General features: G+C 33.0%; 3 protein-coding genes across 8 annotated transcripts in view; 2 read left to right on the top strand and 1 right to left on the bottom strand.

The window, feature by feature from the left end:
* Positions 1-861: 861 nt before the first annotated feature.
* Positions 862-13737, bottom strand: LOC128176442 (protein FAM81A-like). Of its 4 annotated transcripts, none has more exons than XM_052842785.1 (7): positions 13624-13737; positions 5337-5744; positions 4988-5236; positions 4434-4676; positions 4229-4339; positions 2950-2973; positions 862-1906 (listed from the first exon to the last, which is right to left on the bottom strand). In XM_052842785.1, the coding sequence occupies exons 2-7, from the start codon at positions 5709-5711 to the stop codon at positions 1691-1693; spliced, it is 1218 nt and encodes a 405-aa protein (XP_052698745.1). In that variant the 5' UTR covers positions 5712-5744; positions 13624-13737; the 3' UTR covers positions 862-1690. The 4 variants fall into 4 exon arrangements, with proteins under 4 accessions (XP_052698745.1, XP_052698746.1, XP_052698747.1 ...); XM_052842786.1 differs by lacking the exon at positions 13624-13737 and adding an exon at positions 6712-6734; XM_052842787.1 differs by lacking the exon at positions 13624-13737 and adding an exon at positions 5954-5971.
* On the top strand, positions 7385-13155 carry LOC128176441 (protein FAM81A-like). Its single transcript, XM_052842784.1, has 6 exons — positions 7385-7754; positions 9035-9569; positions 9799-10047; positions 10718-10960; positions 11273-11383; positions 12738-13155. Exons 2-6 carry the CDS (start codon positions 9132-9134, stop codon positions 12951-12953), a joined length of 1257 nt encoding a protein of 418 aa, XP_052698744.1. The 5' UTR covers positions 7385-7754; positions 9035-9131; the 3' UTR covers positions 12954-13155.
* Positions 13738-13802: 65 nt separating the features above from the next.
* LOC128176438 (ras GTPase-activating-like protein IQGAP1) overlaps positions 13803-14924 on the top strand; it is a 45740-nt gene continuing 44618 nt past the window's right edge. For 2 of the 3 annotated variants that reach the window (XM_052842772.1, XM_052842771.1), the window contains exon 1: positions 13804-14128. In XM_052842772.1, the coding sequence (XP_052698732.1) occupies positions 14086-14128 (43 nt within the window). In that variant the 5' untranslated portion in view covers positions 13804-14085. Of the gene's footprint in view, positions 14129-14924 lie in introns of all 3 variants that reach the window. The other variant, XM_052842770.1, reaches the window with a different exon arrangement.

Here is a 14924-nt window from a genome sequence, read left to right as displayed (position 1 = left end):
TGAACTGTTAGTTTCGTGAATCAACCCAATGCAATCCACAGAAAATGATGTTCAACGAATATTAATGAAATTACAGTATGCAGTTAAAATAGCAGTAGAGTAATGCAAATTGGAACATAAGCTTGGAGAGTTTTAAAACTACGATGCTCAATGTCATATAAAGGTCTTTTAAATGGAAAATTGACAAGTTTGCATTGGAAAAAATACAGATTTGAGTATTTGTACCACTTTAAAACGAAGTCTTGAATGGATTATGCTTACATATATTTGAAATTTATAAAAAAATATGATTCAACATACTGAATATAGCATATTTTCCAACACATTTGTAAAACACAACTTATTAAAAAGATTCTTGTGGTGTTGTAATGTGGTAACAGAAAATTTTGATTTTGTAGAAAAGAATACAATGAATTTTTCAAATTGTAGCAAATTTGTAGTCGAAGAACCGGTAATAAATTTGAGTAAATAAATGTATCAGCGGTTTCATCAATTCCAATGCTAAAGGAATTGCAAAAGTATACAAATAGCAGCAGCAAACAGAATATTGTCCAAGAATTTTTATATTATGATATGAAATTAAGAAAAATTGTATTTAACTTTTATTTGAATGTTTGACCGTCTCTTTGTCAGCTCAGTGGTTAGAGCACCTGACTAAAGGTTCAGGGGGCCCAGGTTTGAATCCTGGTCTGTTATCTCAATATTTCTCCCATCCTGTTACATCTAAATAATGATGTTTACAAAATCTGAAGGTTGATAAATACTATGCTTTATACATGCATACTGGTGTATAGTTGATTGGAATCTAGGATGTAAGCATAGGCTAGCAAGCACAAGCAGGCAGAAAGACCAGTAAACATATTAGAAAACTAAATAATTTATTGTGAACTACATAAACATGCTTACTGTACATGCATGATAAATAAAATAAATGGAAGAACTTGATGTTGTTGAACACTCCCTTGTGTAAAGGGAACTAACTCTTGATAGAAGGTATTAGTGTACCCTCTTGATTCAAGGAAAATAAAAAGTAAAACTAACACTTGTTAAGTATGAGATGACTATCAGTACATCTAGATTTTATATACATATATATCTCTGTAAATATAGAATTTGATTGCATGATGACCATGATGATGAAAGCATAACAAGTGGTTTTTTATTGATGAAAAATGATAACAACAAAATATATGTACAACAATGCCAAAATATATTTGACCCACATTACTAAATGGAAGTACATGTACTACAACAGAATTCCTAAATAAAATTAGTACTAATGAGTACACATGGTATACACAAAATGAGTCCATACTCCAGATTTGGTGGTCAGGTTGTAAGATATATATACTATAAGGGTTAAACTTGATTGTTTTTCTTAATACTGCAAAAAAGGGGATTCCATAGTAAAGCAACCTTAAATAAAAAAAAATAAAAAATAACAAAAAAATGTGCATACACTGTGCACATGTTTAAGGCAGTAGCCCTATCTGAGTGATCTTTGGTTACAATGCAACAAAAATGTGTATTTGTTATCATATTGTCTAACTACTTCAAACTATGGCATCACTGCCAACTGGAATGGATCTGGTTTTGGTTGGCGATAAGATATACATGCAAACTCAGTCAGGGACCGTGATTGAACACATCCTGTTATTTCAGTCGTCATTTGTAGACACAGGTTTCCTGGTCACACCAAGACCACCATTTTGCGGATTTGGCTGATTTCCTTTCGTAGCTGGTCCTCTAGAATTTTCCGTTTTCCTTCCATCACTGTTTTCATGTTGGTGATACTTTCATGAACTGTTGAGAAACCTTCTCTACATTCACGTTTCAGACGAGCAAATTCTTCTTTTTGTGTGGCCGCCATTTGTTCAAGGCGAGCTACTATCTTGTTTTCCAAATGCTGAATTAAAAATTTAATAAAATCATTTTTTGATTACAGATCATTTTTAACTTTTTAAAATGGAAAATTATTATAATTTAAATTCTTATCCATTCTTGACATTGCAAGTTATGTGAATACTTGTACATATTGAAAGATTAATTTATTAGGCCTTTAAAAAAAAATATATTCTACCTTTTTCATGTATTACATTAAGATAACCTGCTACACTAACTTTATAATTTATCGACAAAATAACTCTGAACTTCACACTTGTAAGTAAACATTCTAAAAAACACGTTTTCAAAATCATCACAACTTTCAGACTTTGTTAAACACAATCACCACAGCTTGAAGTCAACAAATACAAGGGGTATAACTCAGTTGGAGTCACTCCCATAAAGCATTATATTATTGGTTTTCTGCCACAGGACTGACAATTAAAACTCTGACACCCACAGATTATTCTGTACCTCTTCTGCACCTAGGCCTAAGCCCTACATAAATCACAGGGTTTTAATGAAACTAATTCCTTATCAATATACTGTGAAATCATATCCATTATACATCTAAGCAAATTTGTCAAGGATTGTTGTATATATATGCGATAGGTGGCCTATTGAACATTTCATGGATAGATACTTTCTCCAATGACTACCAGGTAACTCAATATTTAAGATAATATTTTTTCGGCTAAGGTGATATAAAAAGCCAAAATTTGAAGAGATGAAACAAATGTACAGTGTTTATGGGTATATGCACAAAATCCATGTATTTTGGTTTCCATGAAATATTATAACTTCAATATTAGTTAGCTATTACATACATGTACATTTTTTCATTGAAAAATAACCACTAGAGCATAAAACTTAAGATAATATTATTTTTCTCCTTTTTGTTGACTGTGTATGGCGTGGAGCATGTAGTTTCATTATTTTATACCTTAATTAAAACAACTGGAATGAAGAAATACATAAGGGACATTGACAATGACCAATCGGTCTGTTAGAAAAGCCTGCCACACCTGACACAAACATTTAGATCCACCCATTGGTCTACAATACCTTACTGCCACCCAGACCAAAGCCCTGAATAGTTGACAGAGGGATCATATTTATCTAAATTATAGCCCTTTTGTTCACATTAATACAAAAACTTGTAATCCATTTTAAAATTTACTATAGTGGCTTTTAGATAAATCTGTAGCGTAGAGAGCATTTTGCCCTAGAACACATCCAGTTTGACAAGATATCATTGTTGACATATTGTTGTAGCATCAACTGATCCTAAAAGTACTGTAGATTCCTAATTAAATGCGAGAAATTAATATCCGCGTAAAATCGTGAGAAGCGTCTTTCGCAGATTTTAAAATCTCGAAATTATTTTTTGAGAGTTGAAAACTATAAGAAATAAGGAGAAAAGTTCCATGTTTGCGATTTTATATTCTTTGGATTTGATTCAAACCAGTGGGATCGCGGAATTAAGTACTCGCGTAATATAAGGAATTTACAGTACCTGTTTGTGTTTCAGGTGGAAGGCAAATGTAGAAATCAATATCTGAGGCAAAAACTGAAACTTTTCTCTTAAGGTACCTCACTACACCTACACTTATACTTTTAAGACACTACGTCACAAGATGGCAATTTAAATTAGTTGTTAAACTCTTTTTTTCGTTCGATTAAGTTGTATATCGTCGTAGATTAGTGGTTAAAATATTGGGCCTCTGAACTGCAGATCATGAGTTCGAATCCGCCCGGAGCTTTTGCTCATGTTAACTGAGTTAAATTTTTTAAAAAAGTAATTTTTCTTCTAAAATTGCACATTTGTTTGCCTTTGAGACATAAATACTTATTATCCATTATGATAACTATGATAATCAAGTAATTTTCTGCTGATTTGAGAAAATATTTCATGGTGTAGTGAGCCACCTTAACCTATTTTTTGTAACAAATATATTTATTACACATTCTTATACAAAGTAAACTTCATGCAAGCATTCAAGATAAAGACTCAAATGAAGCATTTCATACTGCAGAATTAAATTAAATAATCTCAAACTGTCTCGGAAATAGAGCCCATAAGCTCTTGAGGAATTGAAATTTCCATCTATACATGCTATACCTGGTTCAGCATTAAACTCAATACATGTATTATTTAAACTTAGGGTATAAAGGTTTCAGTTCATAATAACAAGGATAAAAGTCAATTTTAATTTAATTGACATTACAGCAGAATTTACCTTTGATTCAATATTCTATGACCTGTATGTCCTACATGCATTTTAATTTTGTTTACTTATACATAGAGATTTATAAAAACCTGGTACAAATAAACAAGACTTACATGTTCTATATCTGCTATCTTGGCCCTTTCCTCTAGTATTGCTTCATCCAACTTCTGAATTCTGTTTTCTGTCACATAGTGGCTCTCGTCAACCTTTCTTTCAACACGTTCCTACAATAGAATAAAGCATAATGTCAGTTAAGTTTTCAGAGTGTTCATCAAACAAACATGCATTTATCACTCAACCATTTTTTTTTGTCCTTACAATAAGACCATCTTTGGCAGCAGAGATTCTTTCCATGTTTGACAACAATCTAGCCTCGAGCTTTTCTCGCTCTGCATCTGAATTGGCCTGGTACATATTGAGGGTGTTTTTAAGGTCGTCGATTATGCTCTTTGTCCGACTGTCCAGTGTCGCCATCTGTTGACCAGTGTCCCCCTCCAAATGCTGGAGTTTCATTTTATTTTCGCTTGCCATTCTATCTTGATTGTTCTGAACTGTGACCAACTAAAAAAGAAACAGAGTGGAAATCTTATAATTGCCTAGTTAATTATTGTTACATAATTTTAAAAATCTTTATACTAAGGTTTTATCATATTCGAGGCATTAATTTTCATGGATTTAGTGAAATTAAGTTTTCAGGATTTGCCAATTTGTTGACAATGTTCCTATCAATCAAAACTGTGGTCATGATGTTTTATTTCTAATTATGAAAAACATTTGATTTTGTAGATCTACTCCACATCGAATCCACAAAAAATTGGTGTTGAACGAACAATGATGAAACCAAAGTATTTTATATTTTATTTCTATTTTACCCTAGCCTCCACATCGTGGATTCTCTCTATGATTTTTCCCTGCATGTCACTTTGTTGCTGGGACAGTTGTTTAATGGCGGCAGTTGCATTATTGAGCTCTGTGGACAGACGAGCTATAGATGTGTCGCACCTCACGATTCGTCCTCGGAGGTCAGTGAGAGATGCTACATGATGCACCTCCAGATTCTTCACAGCATTGTTGGTTCCCATGGAAACATTGTCCCGAGTGCGAATACTTTCCTCTAATTGCTGTTGGAGAATAGAAAGATTGAACAACGGTTATCTCAGAGATGTGAAGTCCAACAGAACAGAGCAAAAAACTTATCATTAGACAAGTTAGTCTACTTACCGATATATCACTGTTGAGTCGATTGACCACCGCAGTTATTGTGCGAATATGCTCTTGTAACATGTTTCTGGCATGTTTTTCCTCCTGCCAAGTACCATGAGTAAAATTCAAACTGTCAATGACATCCTCTTTGATTTTAAACGCCCGGTCAACGAGATTTTGAGAGTTTCTTTCTTGTTGTGTGAGCCTCTCTTCCAGTAGATCTAGCCGAGAGGGGCCACGACTCTGTCTTTCCGTGTTATTTCCAGTATAAGGCAGAACTCTTGTTTCCTGTTCATTGTTTCGAGGACTGGGCCTGGGCTGAAATGGCTCGTCTTGAGTGTCATAAGGAGCTCTCAGAACAGGAAGTTGGTTACGGCGTGACATTCTCTGCATGAGTGTAGTTCAGTAAACTTTCTTGAAGTAAAACTGGAAAAAAAAATATATTCATTACTGACATATAAACAAAATCATGACGTGCAATGTTTCAGAAACCACTATCCAAGTAAATGTATATTTTTATTGGTCTACAATACATGTATGATTCACACAATTAAGTAAATGAATTAGAAACTTGGCAGCAATGATGAAACAGTTTTGCTACACCAATAATGTACATGTAAGATTTAAAAGTTTACCTCAATGATGAAATAATCTGTGTAAAGGATATCAAAAGCTCAACCTTAAATATCTAAATCAAGAGTTACAAACTAATCAGGTGAACCTTTAAATAAAACATATAGAAAGGGTATAGAATTTAAATTGTAATTCCTTTGAGTTTACATGGAATTGTACCATGTACATATTCTTTGTTGAGAGACAATGTAAACAGGGTATCCCAGATATTTTGGTGTCTTACTTCTCCTGCACTATACTGTTTATGATTAATTATAAATACCAAAGGGCCATGGAACCTCATTATCTTGCTGTTAATCTATTTGCATCTACATGAAATTTCATCTGCTAAAGATGAAAGACACATACATGATATACCTTATGGTAAAAATTGATTATTGACAAATGTTAGAGTAAAATGTTTGTACATGTTTGTATATTATGAATTAAATCTGTATTGAAGCCTGCCCATACATTAAAAGACTTCACCATATTAAAGAAAGTAAAACAAGTCTCAAAAGTTCAGTTTCTATGCTGTAGAAAAAAATCTTTTTATATTTTATAGATACACCATTTAAATTCATCGAATGCTAAAAGCAACTTAAATATACCCCACCATTTTCAGTGCATTAGATACCTAGTATCAAACAGAAATGAAGAAGAAAACATTTTAAGCCTTTTACATAAAACCAAGACAAAGACATCCATTAAATTAATTCATTCCACTGCAAGATATGAAAGTGTTGTGGAGACATAGAAGAACAACATTTAAAAAGGTTACCTCTGTTTCTCGCCTGAGGACACTATATGAATACAACCCCAAACATCGCACACCCTCTACTGCTCAAAATATTTTTTTAAATCTATAGAGACATCTTTTATTGATCTTTTTTTTTTCCAATTTCAGACTTTTACATACAAGAGGACATACATGTAGTTTGGGCTGAAAATGTTTATACATTTGTGAATAATTATTTAGAAGTAGAAAATTTATTCATTCAATCTTGATGCCTACGACATAAGTTTTTGGAAAGTTTAAGCCACATCAAGTTTTTGCAAAGTATAAACCACTGATTTGCAAGAGTAATACAGCACAATAGTCCATGTTAACCATTTATCAATTCTAAAGAGAGTAGACTAAAATTTTAAAGGAACCATTATACTTCATGTGCAGACCTATCTTTCTCTAGAAATGTGAACAAGCCGTGAATGGCATCTCCATTGAATTGTTCCTCTGAAGCTTTGGAAAAGTTCGCTTTGTGTCTTACAAAGAAGTTGATCAAATGTCAATAGAGAAAATTGTTCATAACAGGAAATTGGATGAATTACATAGGTTATAGAATATATTTAATCACAGGTAAAAGAGGGTGACTAGTGGTAAATCATCGAATAAAACATCTTTTCATCAACTATTTACCAACATTCTTATACTTAAACATGATTAGTGTATGTGTTTCATGAGGTATTCTACAGGTGTTTTATATTCCATTCTCTGCCGTTAGAATTGAATCTACAGTTGATCAAAATTTCCTTTAACAAAAGTCTCCATAAAAGTCCCATTTCTAAATCAAGGATAATGACAACATAAAATCTGAAATCTTTGTGAGTAATATTTTGCCTGCTTTCACAGATTTTGATCCAGAGATACCTCGAGTCAATCATCAGTATTACGTCGGAGATGGGATGATCTTGGTGCAGTACAATGACAAACAGAGCCCACTGACAACCAATCAAAAACATGGATTCAAAACAGGTCTGAAAATGATCTCAAATCCTTTACCAATCTGAGACTCAAACTTCAGTGAAAGGAGTACAATTATATATGTAAGTAAACTTATGAAAATATTATGATGGTTATGAATTGTTCTTTTAACTCAGAATATTTGACATTGTTATATAATTTGTAATTTATTTCCTTTGGACTTTAATTGCTCAGATTAAAATTGTAAAACACTTAAAACACTTTCAGATTTTAACAAGTATATATTATTTTTTTTTACGTAAAAAATTATGCATTATTTATTCCTGATTAATATTTGTAAGAATTTTACAGAAGAAAATCTAAAAAAAAAGAAAAAAAAAGGAATTAAAGTAAAGTAAATCACTCTGTATTACATGTATGTCATAATGTATTTAAAAAACTTAAAGAACTTATTTGCAATACAGGAAATTTTCTAAACAAATGGAATAGCTTTTAAATAAATGGCTCTGACACAATGAGAGAGTTTGGAAACATAAAAATTGCGCATATCAATCAAGATTCCTTCTCTGAGTAAAGAATGAACCAATACATGTAAAAACATGTACATTTACATTTAAACATACATCTTTAAATATAATTCTATTTTAAATCATCAATTTCCATATTTATAGTACATAACCGTTTCACAACTAAATAATGATATTCACAATGGGTTTTTATTCTTTGAAACCAATTACAATTACGTTCTCACATTATTAACACAAACTCCATTTGATACAAATATCTGATTGTCACCTTTACAAATTTATTTATTTAAGCATGTTGATTATTGAATACAGGAGAGGGTGCATGTACCCTGGTGATAATCAGATTCCTACATGTCCTATAATTTAGGCTGGATCATGAGAGGTCCTCTATTCTTTTCCTTATGATACCTTCTCTCGCATTATCACAGCACAATATCGCCTCACAGATCAAATAATGTCTTTCATCATCCCGACAAAGGAAATCAAACATATTCAGTGTGCTGTGGACAAAAAAATTTTAAAGAGTGTACCAGATACTTAAATAAGTATTAATTGAAATCTATTGAATTGTTCACTTTAATGACTTTTCTGAGTATGTTTTTAAAACTCCAAGCACAGATATACAATATTCAGCACCACACACCATTTGATCAATGGCAAAAACTCAGCAGTAACCATGTTGATCATTTCAACAAACAAAAAATTCTTAACACTTTCAATTTCATCCCAGAAATAAATACATAAAGCAGCTTTTAATATGCAAATCAGTTACCCTTATATATACTGGTATATAGATGTTAAATTAGAATCGGTTGGTGAATTTCAATGAAAAGATCTATTAAAAGGAAAATTTTACAAGGGTTTCTTCCTTTCAGAGTGCATCAATTCATTCAAAGAGCTGATTTAACCAAGACACACAAGATTTAACCAAAAGACACAAGAGAAACTTGAAATCCAAGACAGCTGAGCAAAATGGCAACCCAGACTGGGGTAGTGTTACCTCAGATTCGTCGCTCACATCACAAGAACCAGTTCGAAGTCGTTGAGCAAGAATATGATGCGATTCGAGTTCAGAGTCCACGTCGTAAGATAGTCACAACTTACGATGATGGAAGATCGGTTGTGACTCCAAAGTCTGGCAGGATAATGGCTTTAGAGGATAAAGTGGCCAAAGCCTTGGAGCAGCAGACACAGGTCCTATCTCAACAAGAACAAGTGGCAAAGGCGTTAAGTGACCAGCAGAGGATGACTGAAGGACTTATACAGAAGGCCTTCGATAACCGCGAGGACTTCATCGAAAACCTCAGTCGGGTACAGAATGACAGACTGGAGGAAAATACCAGACATCTACTTCAAAACCACATCAGTTACATCACGGCAATTGTGTCTCGCCTGAACAAGGATATTTCTGTAAGTTCAGTTTAAAATACGCAATTCTGGTTATGGTGATAAAATCATACAGATCAGTTCAGTACGGCACATAAAAAGATTTATATGAGAACACTACTTTATGAATTAATAATTTAAGATATAATTCAGCAATTCCAAAGAATGATAATGAAGCAAATGATGTGAAGATGCTGTACAGCACAAATAGCAATTATATTTTGATTTTTTTTTTTAATTTGTTTCCGTAAAGACTCTGGAGGATGAAATACGTAACCGAGACATGGCAGTTATAGGGACAAATTCTGCTGTTGGCAAAATTGAAGTTCATCAGGTGACCAGTTTGCAGGATTTACGCAGCCGAATAGTTCGTTGCGACCAGGCCCTATCAAAACATACAGCAGATATAGGCAACTGTCGCAGTGAAATAAATGTTGCTGTAAGAGAACAACAGACAATGAAAGAAAGCCTAAAGGAACACATTCACCGGGTGGAAGCAGAGGTTAGTGGCACTGCAGAATATCTAAATTATATTCTGTCATTGCGGATATCTATTAATTATTCTATGACAAAAATAAGATTTCTATGATGCATTAAATCTCAAATTAGGAAAGACATCTTTGAATGTGGAAATGTAATAATCTATTACTAGGAGATTAAGATGGAAAGGGAGGGCTTAGGAGAAGGATCAAAGTATTGCAATCTACTTATCTATCAAGTTGATAAAGAATTAAACCAGTATAGTTTGTAATCCACAAATTACAAAGTAGATATGTCTTATGACTACTGAAGGTTTAGAGGTAGTTAATCTAAAATGAGAAAAGACTCTCAATATACCACTAATCTTTGAATAAGTGTTCATTTTCAAATACTAAAAACATCTTTGAAATCTATGGTAGTAACCATCATAAGAAGTTTAATGGGGGGGGGGAGGGCTTGGGGACTAAAAGAATACATATCTGAGATGCATTCCAGATCATAGCTGCTACCCTAGCTGCTAAGGGAGATATCTAGGTCCTAATTAATGCATTTGATGAATTGAATTAATGCTGCTATTGCTAAGCTACATTTTTCTTCAAGTTCATAGGCTATATGGCACTAGGTAGCTACTATGATTTGCATATTAAACTGAGAGGATAAAATATATACAATGCTTTTTGTTTCCTCCTCAGATGTTGTCAATGATGGGAGAACTGGAGAGAATACATGGAGAACAGAACTCAGAGCTGAACCACATGAAGAAGGACACAAATCGAGAGTTGGCCCTGGTGGGGGAGAGGAACAGTGCCATAATGAGTGATGTCAAAGCCACCCTGTCCGCCTACAAGCTGTCCATTGAAAATGATCGGGACAGGTTTGAGGAGAGGGTCATGTCACTATTGGACAGAGCCACGGGGAACTGGACAAGTCTTCTGGTAGGATTGCTCTGTCTGCATAATGCTTGGGTGTTCAATGCTTCTACTGTAACTTTCATCCCATTTTTATGTATGACAATACAAAAATACTGAACATTTGGTTAAAATATCCCTGTGACAAACTGGACTAGTGTGGTGCATTCTGCAATGCAAGGTGCTTTAAGTTGTACAAACATTTCCGGGAAAGTGAGCTTTGTTTCTAGCAGAGGCATTCAAACTAATGAGGGACCTGGACCTATGATACTCTTGGTTCATTTGGTGTAGACTGAGTCTGTTTTCTATAAACTAAATTCTGTAATTTTTTATATACAGGAAAAGGTGGATAAGCGGATTGAGGACAATGTTTATAGTCTTGAGGTCCGCATGCAAAAGTTGGAGGAAGCCTTGGCCTATGACAGAAAAATTATCTCAGATCTCCAGGCAGTAAGTATGATATGGAGAGAGAGAGAGAGAGAGAGAGAGAGAGAGAGAGAGAGAGAGAGAGAGAGAGAGAGAGAGAGAGAGAGAGAGAGAGAGAGAGAGAGAGAGAGAGAGAGAGAGAGATGAAATGCATTATACAGATTAACACCATCAAAAGACTCTTAGAATGAGAAAGAGAAGGAGAGAGAGACAGAAAAAAGGAGAGAGAGAGAGAGAGAGAGATGAAGTAAATATTGAGATTTCAATGCTGTAAGAGTTGTTCCCCTTAAAACAGCAGCTATATTACGTCCAAGTACCACCATATGTACTGGTATATAAATGAGAGAAATGGAGGGGAGAATGATTCGTTAACATAAAAATATTGTGCTTGAACAGCTTAAGTACATGTTCCATATTCTCAGTTCTTAAAAAAATCATGTAGAATATTCAATAACAGTATCAAATGGGGTTACTATATATCTATCTTTGATTTTTGTGATTTTCTTTACAGTATACTTATTTTACTTGTGCCTAAGTTACATAGGCCATTAATGATAGTCTTCCATTCAAAATGGTTCTAAGCTGCCTATGCAGCATTTCTTCATATTACTCAACTGTTTCTTTTCTTTTTTTCTTTCCTTTTTTTTTTTTTTTTTTTACTGTTTTCAATCTCATTTTATTTCAAAAGAGTAAAGTAAGCTGAAAATATGTTGTTTCATGTGTGCTATTAAAATATGCAACAACTGTAAGAAATTACCAGTTCTTAATATTAGAAATAGAAATTCCTTCATTTGCAAAGTTTGCAGATAAAAATTATTATACTGGACAGGTGTTTGTTGAGTTGCTAGTATTTGAGAGCACAAAGAAATCAGAAAAAAGTTCCTTTGTTTTTCTAAATCTTGCATTTCTATGAAAATAATCATTCTGGTGTATGGTATGCTTATACAGAAGTAGATGAAAACACCATTTTGTAACTTCTACAGAATGCCCAACTTTTAATATATAGCTCTTTTTTATTCTATTCACTTTCCAAACTTTTTGTCAGACTAATGGTCCTCTCAACAAAACACAATTTGTCTTTCAGTGACCATTCGGTCAAACCTTATAGTTTGTTTATGAACATTGATTTGACAGTTACTGGTTCAAATCTGGTTAGGGTTATGTTAAATCTTATAGTTTTTATAAAAGAAAATTAAATTTCATGAAATATGACAGTTATTAAAGGTTCAGTTAGTATTAATTCCTCAATTATTTATTATTGTATGAAATAATTTAATTTTTTCTCTGTTTATCAGTTAAGATTTACTGATACATGTACTGACATATTCAAATGAAACTTAGATATAAGATTTTTTTACTTTTGAATTTATCATTGCAGAAGGTAGAAACTCGAATCCTACAACGACTTGAAACCCATACCCGACACCATCAGGAAGAACTGGCAAAAGCAAAGCGTGAATTTCGAGAAGGCTTTACATCTGTTCATGACAGTATATCAAATGCAAAGAAAGTGCTAGAGGGAAAATCTAAGCTACTGGAAGATAAACTTAAGAAAGATATCAATCAAGTCAGAAAACTGGTCGTGCTGGCTTGATATTATGTCATTTGGGGATTTCATACTTGCCGTCTTTACATAATGTAAATAAATTCAATTCTGGTAGTGATAAACTTTCCTATTTATTTATTTACTCAAAAAGCACCATACTGTTAGTACATTCTTCAAGTTTGTTCATTATGATTTATATATAATATATATATTATCTGTTGAATTTAAAATAAAATTCATATCTATTTAATGTTTGAGTTTTATTCTTCAAGTTAACTAATTTTTACAATAAACAACGAAAGGCCATTGTGCTCTTGTATGATAATCGACCTAAGCGCAAGTAGATAGTTTTTAGTGTAAATAAAAAATGTTATTCAATGAATTATGAAAATTTTAGAATGGCATATGAAAGTAGGTCAATTATTATCAGATAAACCTGGTAAAATATAGTTATCAGTTTTCTTGTATTTTTTAATTTTTGAAAATGTCCACTCTTTATGATACCTGATATGTGTGTAAATCAAAGAAATTTGAATACGATCCGATGTTAACATGGTTAAAAAGGCCTATTCTTGGTGATTTCTCTTGGCAACGCACCAACAAAATAATTTCTATCCGTTGATATCTTGATATAAAAGGACATTTAAGTTCATGTGCCCAAAAATTATGTTTGTCTCTATAACACTTTTTAAATTATAACACCATATTAACTTTTTACCTGCAAAGTATTGATAATCAATTTTTTCCACTTGTTGAATGTCTACGTCGTCGCCATTTGTAAACAATGTGCTCGTTGTGCCCTCTAGCGGTAGGAGACAAATCGAGGTCAACTGGGGTCAAATTATACCAACATTGCCGCGCAATCAACAGTCGCGCCTCGTTCAACTTACTAACAGGTGCCCGAAAAGCCTTTCGGATTTTAAAGGAAGAAAATTAATTCTCATTTGTGTGTGGCAATGGATTTACATGTATTTACAGTCATCGGTTAAGTTGTTTCTTTTTAAAGTTTATAAATTTGTTCAAAACTATAGAATATATAGATGATAATTCTATAGGAAGTATTTTCAGCTGTTGACATGTGTTGCGATGAAAGAGTGAAGTGTCACAGAGTGAATAATTGTGTAATTGTTGATTAACATAATAACACATCGCTGGATATTAACAGTTGCTTCACACAGTCATGGATTCCAACAACGGAACCGCTGGAAAACGGACCTCCCGTGGTATATTTTACTTTTTTTTTTACATTGACCTGTTGACTTCATTAATTTAAATCCAAAACGCTAAACGAAAGTATAAAGTATTCCCCGTTCTGTTTTAGCTTGACATGTTTTCTAATTAGTCTGACATATTATATGTAGGTTAATCGACCTATAGAAATATCCAATAAATTACATCCTTATTGTACATGTTATACAGCTAAGATCCTTATTAATAATACAGATTATAAACTTGAAAGCCATTTACATATGTCACAATGTGTGTTGTACTGTTATATTACTAACACGAACTTGAGACTTGCTGCATCAATGAGTGATGAAAAGTGTGTTACTGCGAGATCATGATAAAATCTTGTATTGATGTAATTCAATATCTGCCCAAGTTTTGTTCGAAATTCATGTCGCCATCTATAATATTTAATCAAAAAATATATTATACCAGTACATGCATATATATTGGACCAAAAAACTGCTCCTCTATAAATAGAGGAGAGATAAATATGTACACAGTGTCAATCTGTGTTGTACCTTAAACAGCAGGAAAAAATTGATTTTGAATCGACTTTTAAAGCAAAGCTTTAATTTCAACCCTGCATGATCCATGATCACTGGAGTGTAAAATGAAAATACACAGGTTGAGATTTTAGAATGATACAGGGGCACCAAGGCCTAATACAATGGAGGACCAACTTAGTCATCAGAATGCACTTCATTAATATGATTAATATGCAATGTTACAAAAAGGTGGTGTTCAGTTTCTTATGATTTCATAATCTGAAGTGGTTAGATCTGGGTTAAA

The sequence above is a fragment of the Crassostrea angulata genome, chromosome 3, assembly GCF_025612915.1.
Source record: "Crassostrea angulata isolate pt1a10 chromosome 3, ASM2561291v2, whole genome shotgun sequence".
NCBI lineage: Eukaryota > Metazoa > Mollusca > Bivalvia > Ostreida > Ostreidae > Magallana > Magallana angulata.
The sequence above is the reverse complement of the archived record's forward strand: the minus strand, read 5'-3'. Positions and strand labels throughout refer to the sequence as shown.

Excerpts from the sequence above, each read along its gene's own strand:
- LOC128176442 (XM_052842785.1), bottom strand. The coding sequence starts at position 5,711 with ATGCAGAGAATGTCACGCCGTAACCAACTTCCTGTTCTGAGAGCTCCT. Across the intron at positions 5,237-5,336 it reads GACTCAACAGTGATATATCG|CAATTAGAGGAAAGTATTCG; the intron begins GTAAGTAGACTA and ends ATTCTCCAACAG. Across the intron at positions 4,677-4,987 it reads TCCACGATGTGGAGGCTAGG|TTGGTCACAGTTCAGAACAA; the intron begins GTAAAATAGAAA and ends TTTCTTTTTTAG.
- LOC128176441 (XM_052842784.1), top strand. The coding sequence starts at position 9,132 with ATGGCAACCCAGACTGGGGTAGTGTTACCTCAGATTCGTCGCTCACAT. Across the intron at positions 9,570-9,798 it reads GCCTGAACAAGGATATTTCT|ACTCTGGAGGATGAAATACG; the intron begins GTAAGTTCAGTT and ends GTTTCCGTAAAG. Across the intron at positions 10,048-10,717 it reads TTCACCGGGTGGAAGCAGAG|ATGTTGTCAATGATGGGAGA; the intron begins GTTAGTGGCACT and ends TTTCCTCCTCAG.